The sequence below is a fragment of the Ornithodoros turicata genome, chromosome 2, assembly GCF_037126465.1.
Source record: "Ornithodoros turicata isolate Travis chromosome 2, ASM3712646v1, whole genome shotgun sequence".
Classification (NCBI taxonomy): domain Eukaryota; kingdom Metazoa; phylum Arthropoda; class Arachnida; order Ixodida; family Argasidae; genus Ornithodoros; species Ornithodoros turicata.
Genome location: NC_088202.1, coordinates 53,103,407 through 53,120,246, shown reverse-complemented (window position 1 = coordinate 53,120,246; position 16,840 = coordinate 53,103,407). Strand labels below are relative to the sequence as shown.

Below are 16,840 nucleotides of genomic sequence, written 5' to 3'. Positions count from 1 at the left end.
GCACGCGGAAACAATATAGTCACGTAACGGCTCTACACGAGTCGGTTGTTGTATCAATGCATTCATACCAAACTCTGCAAGGATATCAAGGTAGTCGCAGACAACACGGTTGGTGCTTTTCATAACGTCTATGTTAAGATCTCCAATCATACAAATGTCCGTGGACAGAGACTTAGAAAGAATATGTTTTAGCTCATCAAGTAACAGCGTGACATTACTCTTAGGGGGACGATAAACAGAAAGCACAGTCAACGAGGTGTTATTTCCAGTGACATTTAACACGATACATTCCATTTCATTGGCTGAAACAGGGGCTATCTGAGCATGAAAACCCTTCCGAACATAAACCGCTAAGCCACCCCCACGACTCGTGTCACGTGTTAAGAAGAAAGGCTGATACCCAGGAACCTGATAAAGGTTTGTCCCCAGCGAGGTTATGTTTATTTCAGAGATAGCAAACACGTCAATGCAATCTTGCAATTTGCTAATAATTGTTTGTAATTGACACCAGTGTCTCCGTAAGCTTCTGATGTTGATATGGACGACACCAAAGGAAGTACGAAGATTAGGTGGGTTTACTACCTCCAACAAGGCATCAAAGTTTTGCAATACAAAGCAAGTGTTCATGACGGATTAGACAATTTTAGCGAGGTCTTTGTGGCCTGTGATACGCAACACTGGATCCCTTTCAACCTTCCTGACATAAATTTTTCCGTTCTTTGTCCACACGAACCTGTATGCTTGTTCTTTCGCACGTTGCTTTGCCTTCCATAACAGGTCTCTGTTGAAACCTGTTAAGTTTTCGTTCACGTACAGGTTATCAGGCAAATCTCTATTTTCTGAAAGCATTCTTATCATCTTGCGCTTCTGCAACAGAGCGTTCCTGGCTTCTAACGAAGTAAACCTAACCAATATAGGCGGTATCTTGCCACCTTTCACAGGTAGACGGTGAATGTGTTGCACAGCTTCAGGCTTAAAATCAGATATGCCAGCTTTACTAGCTATGTTCCGAACAATGTCTCTGAGGTTTTCGCCCTCCTGTACGGGTATCCCGTGAAGCTCTAGGTTGAGATTACGATTGTGCTGCTCACTATCGTTCTGTAATGTTAGTAGTTTCTGTATTTCTTCAGCTTGCTTTTCCACCGTATCTTCAAGCACAGTCACTCTCTTAGTTGTTTCATTTATGTCATCCGCATTTTTGTTGACGTTACCGCGAACTTCATCGTACATATTCGAGACGAAAGTGATAGAATTTTTGAGTTCATCGATCGCGTCCTTAATAGGCAACAGTGATTCAACCACTGGTTTGAGGGCTGCAAGGCCTTCAACCTTCTGGCTTAGTAATGGTATCTGGTTCACAGTTGCTTTCACTGACAACAATTCGCACATTAGTTTATCAATACTATCTTTTATGTCTCCCGTACCCGATGAAGACGCCGTACTGGGTTGCGACCCTGAAACCACGTCACCGGACCGGGCATCATGAGTTCGACAGGTGCAACATATCCATTCTTGGCGCTTTAAAACACTCATAGACCGGAATGTTTTTTCAGTCACTCCAGAACATTGTGATGTGAGGTGAAATTCGTATTTACAATTCGAACAGCTCAAGAAATAACCGTCACGAGGCAAAGTCTTATTACAACAGATGCAATCACTCATGGTGCAGTCAGCGGCACAATCAGTAACGTAGAATAAAGAAACATCAGATGCAATGCTAGCGCTAGTCAACCAAGCCGCTGACTGCAGTTAGTCACAGGCACGGTACGCTTATAAAACCTTCCGGGGCTTCACAGTGCTGCCGCTGCAACCTTGAACTGAAGAACTTGAACAAGATTGGGTGCCACGAGGATCCCGTTCCGCAGGTGATAGGACAGGAATGGTCCGGCGAGATAGTTCTAAAGAAACATCAGATGCAATGTTAGCGCTAGTCAACCAAGCCGCTGACTGCCGCTGATATGTACAACTACTTTAGAGTAACGACCCAAGCAGCACAATGCACTGAAAGTCGAGTGCAATAGGTGTGGACGGGTAGGCGGAAGGCCTTGAACAGACTCGTGAAACTAAAGAACATTGATAACACACATACCGTCCACCCCTATTGCACTCTATTTTCGGTACATTGTGCTGCTTGGGGAGTACTGCCTTGTGATCTGTGAAGTGAGTGGTGATGTGTAGTGCTGGGATTAGCGGGACAAAATATTACCTACTAAAATCGGGACAAAAGCGGGGCAGGAAACGCTGAAAAATCGGGACACATTCCGGGATAACGTACGGACTGACTATGTCAAAACTGCTTTTGTTAGCTTTAGATTATGTTAAGTTGTTTATTATCGACGAAACCGAACCCGAAACCGAGGGTTTTGTGATACAGCCATAGCGATTTCTCGAGAGCTTCCCGTTACCAGCTATCGCTATAAAACATGTCCCCTCGCGGAATGAAAGACGCAGTTAACTTGAAACCAACACAAAAGGAACGTGTTTCGTTCATTGTGTCGTTCGTGACTTATGAGCGAAAGAAAACGTATTCGTTGCCTCAGACGATCGCGCGCGATGATAGGACAAGTCGTTGGTGATGAGCAATGAGAACGCATTCTGAATTGTCGACCTTCTTGAGAGTAAGAGGGAAAGCGGGAAATAGGGAAAGCGGAGGGATTGGCGGTGTCTTTAACGGTCTCGTATACTGTAGAAGTTTTTTTTTTTTTCGCGCGGAATTATTTTTCGCGTTTTTCGCGCATTCCTCCAAAATCGCGAATTTAAAGCTCAGCTACGCCGATTTTCGAGTGTTACAGGATGGAATGGTACTCACACCATGTGTTCATAAGGGTACACTGATTATGTATGCAAAATAGTTATCCCAAACTCCTCGCGGTTTTCCGAAAAAGTGAATTTTTAGTTTCACTGACATCCCGTCTTGTGGCCCGCAAACCCTGTGTCGACGACACATTCGTGGTCTGCCCGCACTCCGGCTTGGCATGACTTTTGGCTTGGTTTCTTCCGCCAAGCCGGCCAGTTTCTACTGCTGCGCAGATTCACATTGGGGAAGTGATAAACAGTTCGCTATTAGAGAGCCAGTATATTTCTGGACTTCACTAAACCCACGAGGAACGTGAGTTTTGCTCCCTTCGACTGCAAAGCATTTGCTAGGCCAGTACAGTCTTCCTGGTGTGATTCGTGTTCTGTGCTGCGTGCCGAGAATGCGTGAGCGTTTTGCTCCCGTCTGCAAGAACACTTCAGCATGCAGTTCCAATGCTTCAAACCACAATCTTCCGAAAGGCGAAAGAGAAATCTATTGACTGCAACAATCGGTTACAACTCCGACTGGGTGCCACCTTCGAAAGCAGCGATTTGATCTGTTCAGCTGGCTCATACGAATGTTACGGAAGCAATGCGCAACTTGTTTCACAAGAAGCCGAAGATGTCTCGTCCGGGATGCTGTGCCAACCTTATCTGCAACAGGAGATTGCAGGGGCAGGACTAGGCAGCAGATAAAGGTAAGACCCGTAATGTTAGACAAGTCAGTCATTCGGTGTAAATTGCATCACGTAGAAGAAAAAAATACGCTATCTGTCAGTTACTGCTTCATCCTTTAGAGATTACGCCCCAGCGGGTGTATTCTCAGTACAGAATTGGAATTGCCTTATTTGTTAAATGATTTCGCAGGCATTCTGGCACCACCGAAAAGCTTTCACTCCGCGTCTCAACTATCACCGTCTGGGTTTCAAGCTGAAGGCTGTCACCAGTGCCAACCAGTCGCCCCTTCAAAGTTCATCTGTTTTTGTTGACGGAACAGTAACACCTGGTACTGAGACATTTCATTTTCTGATTAATCAAGTGCATTCCATGACTTGTGCTCGACTTCTTGTGTTCGTATACCCTTGCTGTTGCTTGCTAGCTTAGAGCAACCATGCCTGAGGTGCCAGCGCTTTCAGAGTACATTCAAGCAGTATCATATCGTATCATATGCACGGCAGCACATCTTGCGTATTTTGAGTAAGGTATAAATTCAATGTTGGCTCAGCTGTTGTATTTTGGTCACAAATAAGGTGTTCTTCCAGAGCGCTCAAGGGCAGTTCAAGCAGTTTCATGTGTGCAACAGCACATACTTTTTTTCAGTTTTGACTAAGGTAAATCGAAATCTTCCAGTTGATGTCTTTCAGTCATAAATTATGTTTTTCGAGACATTCAAACAGCATCATGTGTGCAACAGTACATACTTTTTCTCGGGTGAAGTAAGGTAAATCTGTCCGCCGTGGTGTTCTGGCAGTACAGCAGAAGCTTTTGTTGCATTCAAGTGGTATCATGTATACAAAACTTGTTTTATGCCTTTCTGTAGCTGCTGTACTAATATTGTGAGTACAGAGACATTCCTGCAGAACATATCAGAGCATCTTGTGTGCTATTGTTTGTATCATCTGCAGCAGTATTTTGATAATGTTAGTTATTCAATGGCTTCAGCTAACATTTACATTCTTACTTCCAGGTAAACCTGTCACGCAGATGCCCTACCCCTTGGTATGCATAGTTCAAGATTGTACCGAAACAATCCACCTGGAGCATTATTCTTCGATTGGCAGTGGCATTACTATCACAACACACCACATACTGCATGTCTATGGTGCGTGTACAATGCATCAAACCTATTCTCAGGTACAGGCCAGCTGGTACGCAATTACAACATGAAACAACTGACACAGAAACCGTAAAGTCATGCCTTTTCCTCCGCCTCGGATTTCATGGTATTATCCTCACATGCAGCTCAGTTCGCCTGTGTTGTGCAGCATGAGCAAAAGCATATATTGTTTGTGGTCACACGACACGGAACATAAATACAGTGAAACCTTCCTATGTTGTACACCCGCGGTGCAGCCGAAGCGTCTCCTCCTTATAGAGATGTCCGAGTTACAGAATATGACGGCAACAAAAAATGGAAGAGATCACAGCTGTGAGAAATGTCCCCCTTCTTCAATTTAAGGTCCTCAGTGGTACCTGGTGGTGGTGCCTGGTAGTGGTACCTCTACCCACTCTTCACTGATAATTATTACTGATTTTAGTATATTCAATTCCGTTCAGATTCTACTCAATGGCATTACCTCTGGAGCTTTTCGAGCAGCAAGGACTTGTGTCTGAAGTATCAGCCCACTTCTCATAGCTTTGGTACAGTGCTCGTTCAAAGGCTCTAGACAAACTGAAGACAAGTGCTCACATAAAGAATTACAATGTAGACTGACAGCACTTGTTTTTGGACTCTAAAGACTAAAGCAACAAAATGCTGAGACCAGTATCGGGGAAAAAGGGGGCAAAAGTCAAGGCTCATTTTGGGTCTTTTTGGTGCAAAGATGGGCCGATATTGAGGTAATTTGGCCAGGGTTTTGTCCGACTTTGTAGGGAAAACCCTATCCTACTTCCAAGATAGGGAGGTGTCCGACATAGAGAATTTCGTCCCCATGTAGTTTCAATGGGAGCCTGCCCGTGCAATGAAATCAAGGGGAGTTGTCCGAGGTAGGGAGGCGTCCGGCTTTGGAGGTTTTACTGTACTATAGAGCATTCTACATCATGTAATCTAACAGTTGTTCACGTTTGGATATTATAACCATGGAATTTACCCTGCATGCACCATACCATGTCGAAACACGAACAACTGCTAGAGAGCAGCATGTACTGTTTCCGTATAGCACTTATGGCTTGCGTCCTGTGATCGGAAACAGTAGTGTCTTTTTTCTGCTACAACCAGTAAACTACAGGAAAGATTTAGAAATACTGTGTCATACCATAAAGCACTATGGGAAATGGCAGTTTGAAAAACTGGAGAAGACTGTCATTAGAATGGGGGACATGTTCTACGGTGAAATGTTTTACAGTGTGTGCTGTACCACGTAATGCACTGCAGGCCTACCACAGTATGGTAACGCTCTTAATACTGATTTGCTCAAAAAAGGAATGTGTGCGTTTCTTGTACTAACTTCCTCTTATGCAAGGTTGTAGAAAAATGTTTTCAGTTAATGGGGAGGGAGAGGACATCATTCTGGAGTCTCGTTGACCTACAATGTGTTGTGTGTGAAGGTCATTTTGAAGAGTGTAGGCGGTACAAGACTGTGTTCCCACATTCTTGGCAGTGTTGACTAATAACCATAATAAAGTAGAGGGTACATTTGTTGCTTCATATATTTGTGTCATGGCAAAGTATGTAGATATACATCTGTCTCAACATGCAGGTGACAAAACTGCTTTTTATGCCTAAGCTATGACAAATAGTTGTTTGTTCAGCACCACTAATCATGTGCCGGCCTCCATGACATGTCTGTGACATTCCAAAGTGATTAACATGTCCCATAGATGTGTGCAATGCTGAAGATGACTGCGTACCTTCTATGGATTTTTGATTCAAGAACAGTACTGTGTGATTTGCTAACAGCGCCTGGCTGTACCTTCACAATTCTACATAAAAATATGTAAAGCTTGCCGAAGGAAACATCATGAAGGTCCATAGCGAAAAACCCTGAGACGAGGGATAGGAAGGGACATACACAATGTCCCAACGTAGCGTGTTTATGTCCCTTCTTGTATCTCCTCTTCAGGTCTCGCCATCATGGGCACAATCACCAGCTCGCTTGCTGTTGAACCGTTCTTTCAACGATAAGGGTCACTTTCATGGACTGGATGGCAGCCAACATGCTGTCAATAAAAAGAATAATGGAAGGAGCTCAATATGATCCTTAGGCTGTGCGTGGTCACTGCTTTCAGCAAATGGTGACTTAGAATTTCAAGACAGTGCCTGCAGTGGTAGTATTCTTGTGTTCTCAACCTTGACGCCCATTGTGTGTCATCGGTCACCTGTAATCTGCTAATATGCACATAGCTAAAACAAAGTATATTTGTATTTCTTTGAATACAGTTGGTACAGCACATTGTTTTTTACATATTCTTTGGAAAATATAAATAAAAAATTCTCTACTCTCCAAGTCTCCTGTCAGCTCTACAGAGCAGCTTCGAATTTCACTAGAAGCCACGTGTGAAACCTAGACCAAACTAGTGGTGAAGGTCCATATAGGTCATAGATAGATACTATTATTATTATTAGATCATAGGTCAGGCTTAGGTCCTGGTTGGTAGCAACGCATTTGAATCTTATTAAAAAATGGTGCAGGAGGTGACCAACATAACTAAATACACCAACTGACTCAGAAATTTTGTGGTGTTCTACTTTTGAAACAACATTAATACGCCGTAGTGGTCTTTTCTCCTTTGTTCCTTTTAACCTAGAAATATTAGGTCTTCGGCATCACCAGCCTTAGTTGCTGAGCATGCAGTTATTTACGTTGAGCACTGGAGTTTCATATTTGTTTCTCTGAACAAGCAAGCCTGCTTCCCCATTTTGATAAGAGTCTTTCAGCTTTGACAGGGCATTTGTGGACAAGGAAAACATTTGGACTATTGTGTATTTTGCTATGGAGTGCACCATACAAGGCAGAGGACACCATCAACCATTTCCACCAAGGTTATTAAATTTGTGATAAAGTACATATACCTTTTGTCACTGTCTAATTTGGTGGCAAAGTTACTTGAGTGGCAGTTGTGCAATTTTAAGCACGTATTTAAAAAAAGATAGGATATGGGAAGGGCTGACTGGTTGAACATGTGGAGTACCCAATATAATCATTGGGGGTTTACGTCGCGAGACAACTGAGTGTGGAATACACAGCACAGTGTAATGTTCCTTATTCTGGCAATGTTAGCATGGTTCAAGAAGTGGGAAATGTTGCACTACCCTTAATAACATCTGTTGGGCCCAGCAAACAGGATACACACACCCTGATCTGAAGACACTATGCCTAACTCAAAAGCAATATGAGATCGACCCGTACGTGTTTATTTGCGAAACTATTATGAATGAAATATGGCCTGTGTGGTATAGAACAATGCGCACACCCAAGTAAACATGCAAAAAATACGTATAAGGTCTCTCGACCTACATGCCGCGATGCGCTCTACGAGATAAACAACACACTACAAAACTACATCCAACACTTTTTGTGCGGGGCAACTCTAATGAGCACTTTCGTATAACCGACGAGTGGTTCAACGAATGCTGTTCGAGTGGTCACGATACATTCCTACGTCGTTCATTGCAGTCGCGCTATGATGCTGCACAATATATGTATCTCGTGTAACAAGCCTGGCAATCGCGCGATATGCATGGGCAGAAATACGGGCTTCTTTCTTTGAAGACCAGTCCTCTGCAGGTATATGCTCAAACAATCATCAAGTCTCACGTTGTTGCTCAATCGCTCCCATTCCTGCACTTGTAGTAAAAGCAGCAAACGGGTTGACGTGAATGGCAGCTGAACGGTTGAACTGCGAAGTTCTCGAGCACATAATCACAATTTCACGCCGAAAATGATGTTGAGGTGAGTTCGCGGTTGTTGTTTCCATCGTTCAATAGTTCTCGGGATTACCTCGGACGAAACGCTCATCGTAGCCGGCGGCCATAACTGGATTTCCTCGCAAACGGGAGAAGACGCCAGGGAAGTCAGAGAAAGCCTCAGCTTTCATCCAATCAGACGGACGATTCTCTATCTACGTAGATGGAGCAGGTTTATCCCATCTACGTCACAAAAATGGCTGCGCCCATGGTATGTTTTGGTTTCTTTGATGAATTAATTTTCGTAATAGGAAGACAAAATTGAGAAACGAATGTGCGTTTCGGGGGCAGTTGGATGTGCTCGTTCTGAATATCACAACCGTTTCAACACATCGGGAAATCGGCGTAGCTGACCTTTAAGTTCCCGCGAATAACTCTGGCCATACGAGGGCGAAAATCGTGCTGCTTTCGACGCTATACCGTGACTACCTTGACCCTTTCTACTCCATGCAGCGTAGGCAGTTTGAGTAAGCCGCAGAAGATTGTTTTATCCCGTCAGGCAAGATGTAAAGAAATGAAAATTGCTCGCGCTTTTATTACTCCTACAAACGCATTGCACTGTACATATATACCACGACGAGTCACCCTATGGTGCAGCAATTAGCACGGTCCGCGCCAAAACGTCCAGCGGTGCAGCGAAGTGGTGACACTACTGACATAAAACGACTTCTATCAACAACTCTGTTAAGTGACAGCGAGTCACTAGTACTGGACCGGCGGCCAGTAAAAAGACAAAAATGGTGAGCCTCTCCACAAGCAGTGATGAACATTCAGCTTAAAAGTACAGGTTTCATTTTCTGCCTTTTCATGGCTTTGAGGATCCTAACACTGAATGTGCAGGGTTTTAAAAACCCGGCGAAGCAGCACTCGGTATTGCAAATGGCGCGTTCTGAAAATTGTGACATTGTACTGCTGCAAGAGACTAACTTTTCTAAGACGGCTGATATACGCGACTTTGAAAGGCGTAATAATGTGAAAGTTTTTTTTTCTCTAGCGAGTAAGCGATCGCAAGGTGTCGGTGCGGTTGTTCTTAGTCAGGCCGTATTAGGCACATGCTCTTTCCGTAGCGATACCGAGGGTCGTGTTCTTTGCCTTGATTTTCTTTATGGTGGGGAAAAGATCCGTGTTATTAATATCTATGGGCCAGCTAGGCATGGCGGAGCGAACAGTTTCTTTCGTGACTTAGATGTGTTTATGCTTGATTCTTCGCCTATTATTCTGGCGGGGGACTTTAACTGTGTGCTTGACTCCCACAAAGACGCACGTGGGCCAGGAGCTCCGCGGCCTGCATGGCATGCTAAGGAATTGCGAAAATTAGTAAGGCAGTTTCGCATGGTAGACGTATGGGATGTTAGACACCCCAATTCGTTTGGCTATACATGGTCTCGGGGCTCCTCCTTCTCGAGGCTCGATAGAGCTAGAGTCACTAAATAAGCTACGCTTCAGAGTATTGACACTGAGCCGCCATGTTGTTTCGGATGACCTCCAGCGCCATCCATTTAGCGCTCTTTGAAGTGTTGTCTTCTTCCACTACTGAACTTCACCTTCATCTATTTCTACTGCTAAAATAGAGGTGGGGCTGGATGTCATCCGAAACAACATGGCGGCTCTTTTTGCCTCAGTGTCGATACTCTGAGGCGTAGCTTATTTAGTGACTCTAGATAGAGCATATGTATCCGAAGGGATGGTTGGAAAAGTCGCCGACTGCAACGTGCTGAGCTTCCCTCGGTATATGGGCCACGTGTCGGACCATCTACCTCTAGTGTTTGAACTACAGGGATTCCGAACAGGCAACACTCGGAGCAAATTATGGCGCCTAGATGTGACGTTGTTGCGAGAACCTGAAGCAGTCGAGTCAGTATCTCATGCAATACAGGAATCGATAAGTGTTCTCGGGCCAACCGTGGCTCAATGGGATGACCTGAAAACAAAGTGGGCAAAAGCCTGCGTCACAGCGGGTCAAGAAAAGAAAGATAAATACATAAGACAACTTCAAAGGATTAAGAAGTACATAGCAATTATACGACGTGGTGGAGCTGCTACGCTTCTTGCACAGGATAATCTCAATGATCTTCGTCAACAGTATGGCAGAGTGCTTAAATTTCTTACGCAGACAGCCGGTATTGTGCGGAACAAGAACAGTCCTGTGCAAGATGCAGAAGTACTGCGATATGTACGAAATAATGATATACAGAGGAGCCCGGGACAGCGAATTGAAGCGGCTCGATTGAGTGATGGCTCTGCAACTGACGATCCAGCCGAGGTAGTAGAGCAGTTTCGGAAGTTCTACGAGATCCTGTTGACATCCGAACGCAGAGGACAGTGGCCTCTGAGTGAGGCAAGAAAATTCTGTACTGGCCTTCCACAAGTGCCAGAAGATTTGAAAGAGGCTCTTACTAGCAGAGTAACGTTAGTTGAGGTCCATGAGGCTATAAACGCTATGAAGGTGGGCTCTGCTCCTGGCCCTGACGGGCTCCCAGTAGAGTTTTTCAAGGTGTTCTGGCCAGTGCTTGGCCATGAACTAGTGTCGTTGTTTAATGAAATACTAATGACAGAGAGCACCCCTGCCTCGTTTAAAAAAGGTCGTATCATATTACTACCTAAGGAGAAATCTAGTGATAAGGCAGACCCGAGTAGCTGGAGACCGATAACGCTCTTAAATGCGGACGGGAAGATTTTAAGCACCGTTTTGTCTCGTCGTCTACGCAATGTGTTGCCATATATTATCAGTCCATTGCAGACGTGCTCTGTCCCCGGTCGCAGCATCTTCCACTCCCTAACGTTATTTAAGGATTTGCTGGCGTACGCCCGCACACGGGGCTTATCGGGGGCAGTTTTGTCACTGGACCAATCCAAAGCATTCGACAGGATAGAACATGATTACCTGTTTTTTGTCATGGAGTGCTTTGGATTTCCGCTACAATTTGTTGATTGGTTCAAATGCCTTTATTGTAACTTAGAATCGGAACTCCGCATCAATGGCGAGATTACACGCACTTTCCCAGTTTCAAGAGGGGTAAGGCAAGGGTGTCCTCTTTCCCCAATGTTGTTTGTGATTGCACTTGAGCCCTTTATCCGGCAAGTTGTACATAATGTAAATATTGTTGGTTTTCCTGTTCCTGGTCCAGGTGATGTTAAGGTTTCAGCGTATGCTGATGACATTGTTCTCTTTTTACGCGGTGCAGAAAGTGTAGCAGCAGCATTAGACACTTTCAAAACTTATGGTGAACTTTCTGGAGCGGCTTTGAATATGAACAAATCCAAAGCTTTGCCAGTGAACGGTTTCTCAGAGCAACTCCCACAAGATATTGGCTACACAGACGTAGTCAATATACTCGGAATAAAGTTCACTCAGGCAGGAGCTGCCCTGGGGAACTGGACAACTGCTGTGGAAACACTGGAACGCCAGATGGAAACTGCTAGTAATTTTGAGCTCTCTTATCATGACCGTGCGTATCTAATTAAATGCGTATTTTGCAGTAAACTGTGGTATGCTGCAAGGATAATAACTCCTCCTGCGAAGATCGTTGCGAAGGTGAACACGTTAGTCTTTAACTTCTTCTGGAAGAACCAGAAACACCTATTATCGCGCGATGTGTTGAGGAGGCCAAAAGCAGAGGGTGGGTGGAGCCTTCCATGTGTGAAGACATACAGTTCTCTGTTTGCATTGAGGAACACTTTAGGTATATTAAACCAAGTGGATTCACCGGCGCGCCCTCTGGTCATGTACTGGCTGGGACCAGGACGCAGGACACTTGTACCCAGGGGTCTTGGCAATATGTATCCTACAGCAGAAAATCCACCAGAGTTTTATAAAGGGGCTATCAGGCAATATAAGCTTGTACAAGATCACCTTCCGGATACAGATGTAGAAAAAGTTCAAGTATCCCGAATTTGCGAGGCTCTATGCTCTCAAGAAGGGACCACCACTGTCACGTTCTCGCACAGCGGTAGACGGGACCCGATTGCACTGCCGCAGGAGATTGCGAACTTTCACTGGAAAGCCTGCTGGGGTATACTTCCAACAAAAGATCGGCTGGTCAAATGGGGAACTACAAGGAATTCTACTTGCCCTAATTGTGGTGCAAATGAAACAAATACACATGTTCTACATGAGTGTGTTGTAGTGTCGACATTGTGGACTTTAGTGCGCCGGCGCTTCGCGGTAAGGCGTAACGTTGCAGTGAGCGCTCGCAGTAATTTTGACCACCTAATCATAATAATTGTGTCATTCGTACTCTGGAAGTTCCGATGTCGGGCTGTAGCTCAGAATCGCCGTATTCGAGCAATGCATCCGAGACTTACCCTTGTTATGTGTTTGCTCCGTGATTACCTTGAGCACCGCCTCTTTTCGCTAGGGGAGCAGGAATTCCTGCGTCAGTGGTCCAATCGGTATATATGCGTAAAGTATGGGCGCGTTGCTCTGAGGAACCTGGTTTTCTAACAAGGGATTCAGATTATGTAAATAGTGTAAATAATCACAACCAATTTTTCAGTCGAATTTTGCCTGATATGTGTACATACGAACGGTAGATTGTACATACTTTTAGCAGTGTGACATTCTTGTAACGATAGTTCACACGCAGAACATCTACGTTGTTATGGTGTTACTTACAAGCAAAGTGTAACTTGAGAAGTAACTTGTGTACTTAGATAATTATGTTAAATAAAATATTCTGATCAGCATATACCACTATACCACGAAGCCGCAACATGCCTTTCCCCGCATTCTCAAAACCAGCTTGTATGATAGTACAACATCTCAACCGAACTGTTCAGTGCCCTGAGTGATAATGAATGACAACTGCTAAAATGAACTGGCTGACCTGCACACGGCCAGTACTACACCCTCTTGCAAGGTCCCTAAAGGCCATTGTACAGGGCCTTTCCTTGCATATCTGTGAGGAGAAGAAAGGGATTAACCTAGAACGCCGACATCCCCGTGAACAAGGGATGTCTTAGTATGTGCCGAAATATGCCCGAGTATTGACGGCGGCACGATATGCAAGAGCAAAGCACTCCCGAAAACCTGTGTCGCGAATTTAAGTTCTCGCGAATCACTCCTCCAACCAGCTTTGTTCGAAAACGCGAAAATATTTTCCACGCGGAAAAAACGACCTCTACGGTACGCCACGATCCCCTCAGAACGCATGCCATTCTGTTTTCCGTCGTTGATAATACCACCTTGCGAATTCTGTTTTCTTGAGAGGCTGCGGTTATTAAATAAATGAATGAAATGAATAAGCGCAGCATAGCTTCCCACGTGTTGTGCTGGCACAAACAACATCCGTTACGTCTTCCCGAATAGGCACGCGAGAGTTGCAAAAAAAAAAAAAAAGAGAGAGAGAGAGAGTGAGAAAAGATGACGTTTCGAATGCTCTTGGGCTGTTGGACGCGACACCGTTTAAGGTTCGAATAAGGACTAAGAATATATTTATTTTACTTCCCATTAATACTTCATAGTTTCGGAGACTCCTAGCATTAGTGTGCACACATCCTCCGCACCACGTTGCAAGGCTACCAGCAGGTGTGGTGGGGAGTCAAAAATTGACCTTCAAAGAGCAATGCTGCCAGACGGGTGGCAGACTACGCATTCTATGACGTCACACTTCTTTAACTTAGAGATTAATTTTACGATACTTCTGGGTCACATGGTGAACGAATATTTTGTGAGTAAGAAAATAATACAGTGTGAGGCACGTGGATTGCAATGGCATAGATTTTGCACAATTCTGGACTCAGGACGGTGGTGGTGGAATACAACGAGGTTCGCCATAACCATTTAGCGTACTTACTTAGCGTACGGGAAGGATGACTGTACCTAATAGCCCGTCCGCCGAATCTGAAGGAAACCATGGAAGACAGAAAAACGAAATATACGTCATGGCGAGTGGCGCGACCATGGGTGCGTTTGGGTGTGACATGCGTTCCCAGACCTACTCGACCGGCTGTCTACTCCAGGGTCGCATGGTAAAACCCTGTCACGTGATCTACACTACTCAGCAGTAGGTCTATAGGAACGCGCCCCATGACTCGATTTTGCCTTTACGCTTACTGATTGGTCTATTCCGTACGTGATTTTGTGAGCGAGAATTCAAGCGCGCTGAAAATCCAGCATCTGAAATTACGGTATGCTTCTGCGAATCTCTCCAAAACTGCTTCGTTATTCTGAATGATACTTTCATCGTTGTTTACCTATAGTACTCGTCAATAAAATTCAAGTGAAGTTTCAGATTCGTCCGACCTGTGCGAGACTAAGCTCAGAGGCGAAGATCACGCCCAATTGCACTGTCCATCCTCTGAGTAGTATTCAGTCGGTCAGAACCGAGCCGGGGGCGAAACTACGGCACCCCCTGCCCTGAGCCCTGCGCGTATTTTTCCCTGCGCGGCGCATTCTATGACGTCACACTTCTTTAACTTAGAGATTAATTTTACGATACTTCTGGGTCACGTGGTGAACGAATATTTTGTGAGTAAGAAAATAATACAGTGTGAGGCACGTGGATTGCAATGGCATAGATTTTGCACAATTCTGGACTCAGGACGGTGGTGGTGGAATACAACGAGGTTCGCCATAACCATTTAGCGTACTTACTTAGCGTACGGGAAGGATCACTGTACCTAATAGCCCGTCCGCCGAATCTGAAGGAAACCATGGAAGACAGAAAAACGAAATATACGTCATGGCGAGTGGCGCGACCATGGGTGCGTTTGGGTGTGACATGCGTTCCCAGACCTACTCGACCGGCTGTCTACTCCAGGGTCGCATGGTAAAACCCTGTCACGTGATCTACACTACTCAGCAGTAGGTCTATAGGAACGCGCCCCATGACTCGATTTTGCCTTTACGCTTACTGATTGGTCTATTCCGTACGTGATTTTGTGAGAGCGAGAATTCAAGCGCGCTGAAAATCCAGCATCTGAAATTACGGTATGCTTCTGCGAATCTCTCCAAAACTGCTTCGTTATTCTGAATGATACTTTCATCGTTGTTTACCTATAGTACTCGTCAATAAAATTCAAGTGAAGTTTCAGATTCGTCCGACCTGTGCGAGACTAAGCTCAGAGGCGAAGATCACGCCCAATTGCACTGTCCATCCTCTGAGTAGTATTCAGTCGGTCAGAACCGAGCCGGGGGCGAAACTACGGCACCCCCTGCCCTGAGCCCTGCGCGTATTTTTCCCTGCGCGGCGCGTGTGGGGAGGGTTGTCCGCGCGCTTATCGGCGGGGGAGGGCTGCGTGCGCGCTTATCGTAGCATATTTTTCAGCCTGGGCAGACTTCTTTGGCCGACTTCACATATTTTTCCGATACAGCAGGTGAGCGGTTTACATGCAGAGACATGCAAAGAAGGGTCATACACAAAAAGTAGAAGTGAAAATATATTTATTAATGCCATTCAAGTTGAGATACATTTATTAAAGCCAATAGTGCTGGGAATTGTGATGCCAATCAGGTGAAGGAGAAAAACCCAGCCGAAAAAACCTTCACCACCTGTAACAGGGCAGTGCTCGGGTGGAGGGCTGCTGTGGTGGGGGGAGCGTGACCGGAGGGCTGCGCGCTTACCATTCACCCTAGGCTGACTTCTTTCTCAATTTTCCTACTTGGGCGTCGCGTGGCCGGAAGGCTGCGTGTGCTCTTAACATTCACCCTGGGCTGACTTCTTTCACAATTTTCCTAATTGGGCGTCGCGTGGCCGGAGGGCTGCGTGTGCGTTTACCATTCAGCCTGGGCCGCCGACTTTCGTCATTTTTCAGCCTGAGTCGACTTGAATCGTAATTTTTCCAGCTACAACAGGTGTGCAGTTTACATACAAAGAAGGGTCATACACAAAAGTACAAGTGAAAATATATTTATTAAAGTCATTAGGAATTATGTTATGACTCTGTGTCAATGGGAAAAACTTAGCCAAAAATCTGAAATAGAAGGAACACAATACACGTAACAATACTTATTACAGGTATGATACATTAGTATTGAGTAGGTATCACAAATCAAACACAATATTTTTATTAGTGGAAGTTTTCATTTAATCAGAATTGATAGCGCATTTAAGATATTCTTAATCAATACGATTACAATCAAAATTACAAATTGTATTATAAAACGTCTAATATTCCTATACGTGAGAACCATCAGTGCAATAGCGGGAAGTTCTGATAGTTGTATGCAGTTAAATGTGAACAGCAGAGGCTATGGAGGACTATGGTACACGAACACAAGAGGAAATAAAATCTATACCACTATATTGGTTAATCAAAACAACACAGTAATCTATCATTCAGAAAATGAAAAAACTAAACTCATCAGGAAATAGGTATGTTAAAAATGAACTTCACCACATAGCACGCTCCTAGCCAACAATCAGAACAAAGAACGACACGAACACAAGAGGAAATAAAATCTGTACCAATACAAAG

The 16,840-nt window shown here is 44.7% G+C and overlaps 1 protein-coding gene across 1 annotated transcript; it reads right to left on the bottom strand.

The window, feature by feature from the left end:
* Positions 1-633: 633 nt before the first annotated feature.
* On the bottom strand, positions 634-1,389 carry LOC135384644 (uncharacterized). Its single transcript, XM_064613837.1, has one exon. It carries the CDS (start codon positions 1,387-1,389, stop codon positions 634-636), a length of 756 nt encoding a protein of 251 aa, XP_064469907.1.
* Positions 1,390-16,840: the final 15,451 nt, after the last annotated feature.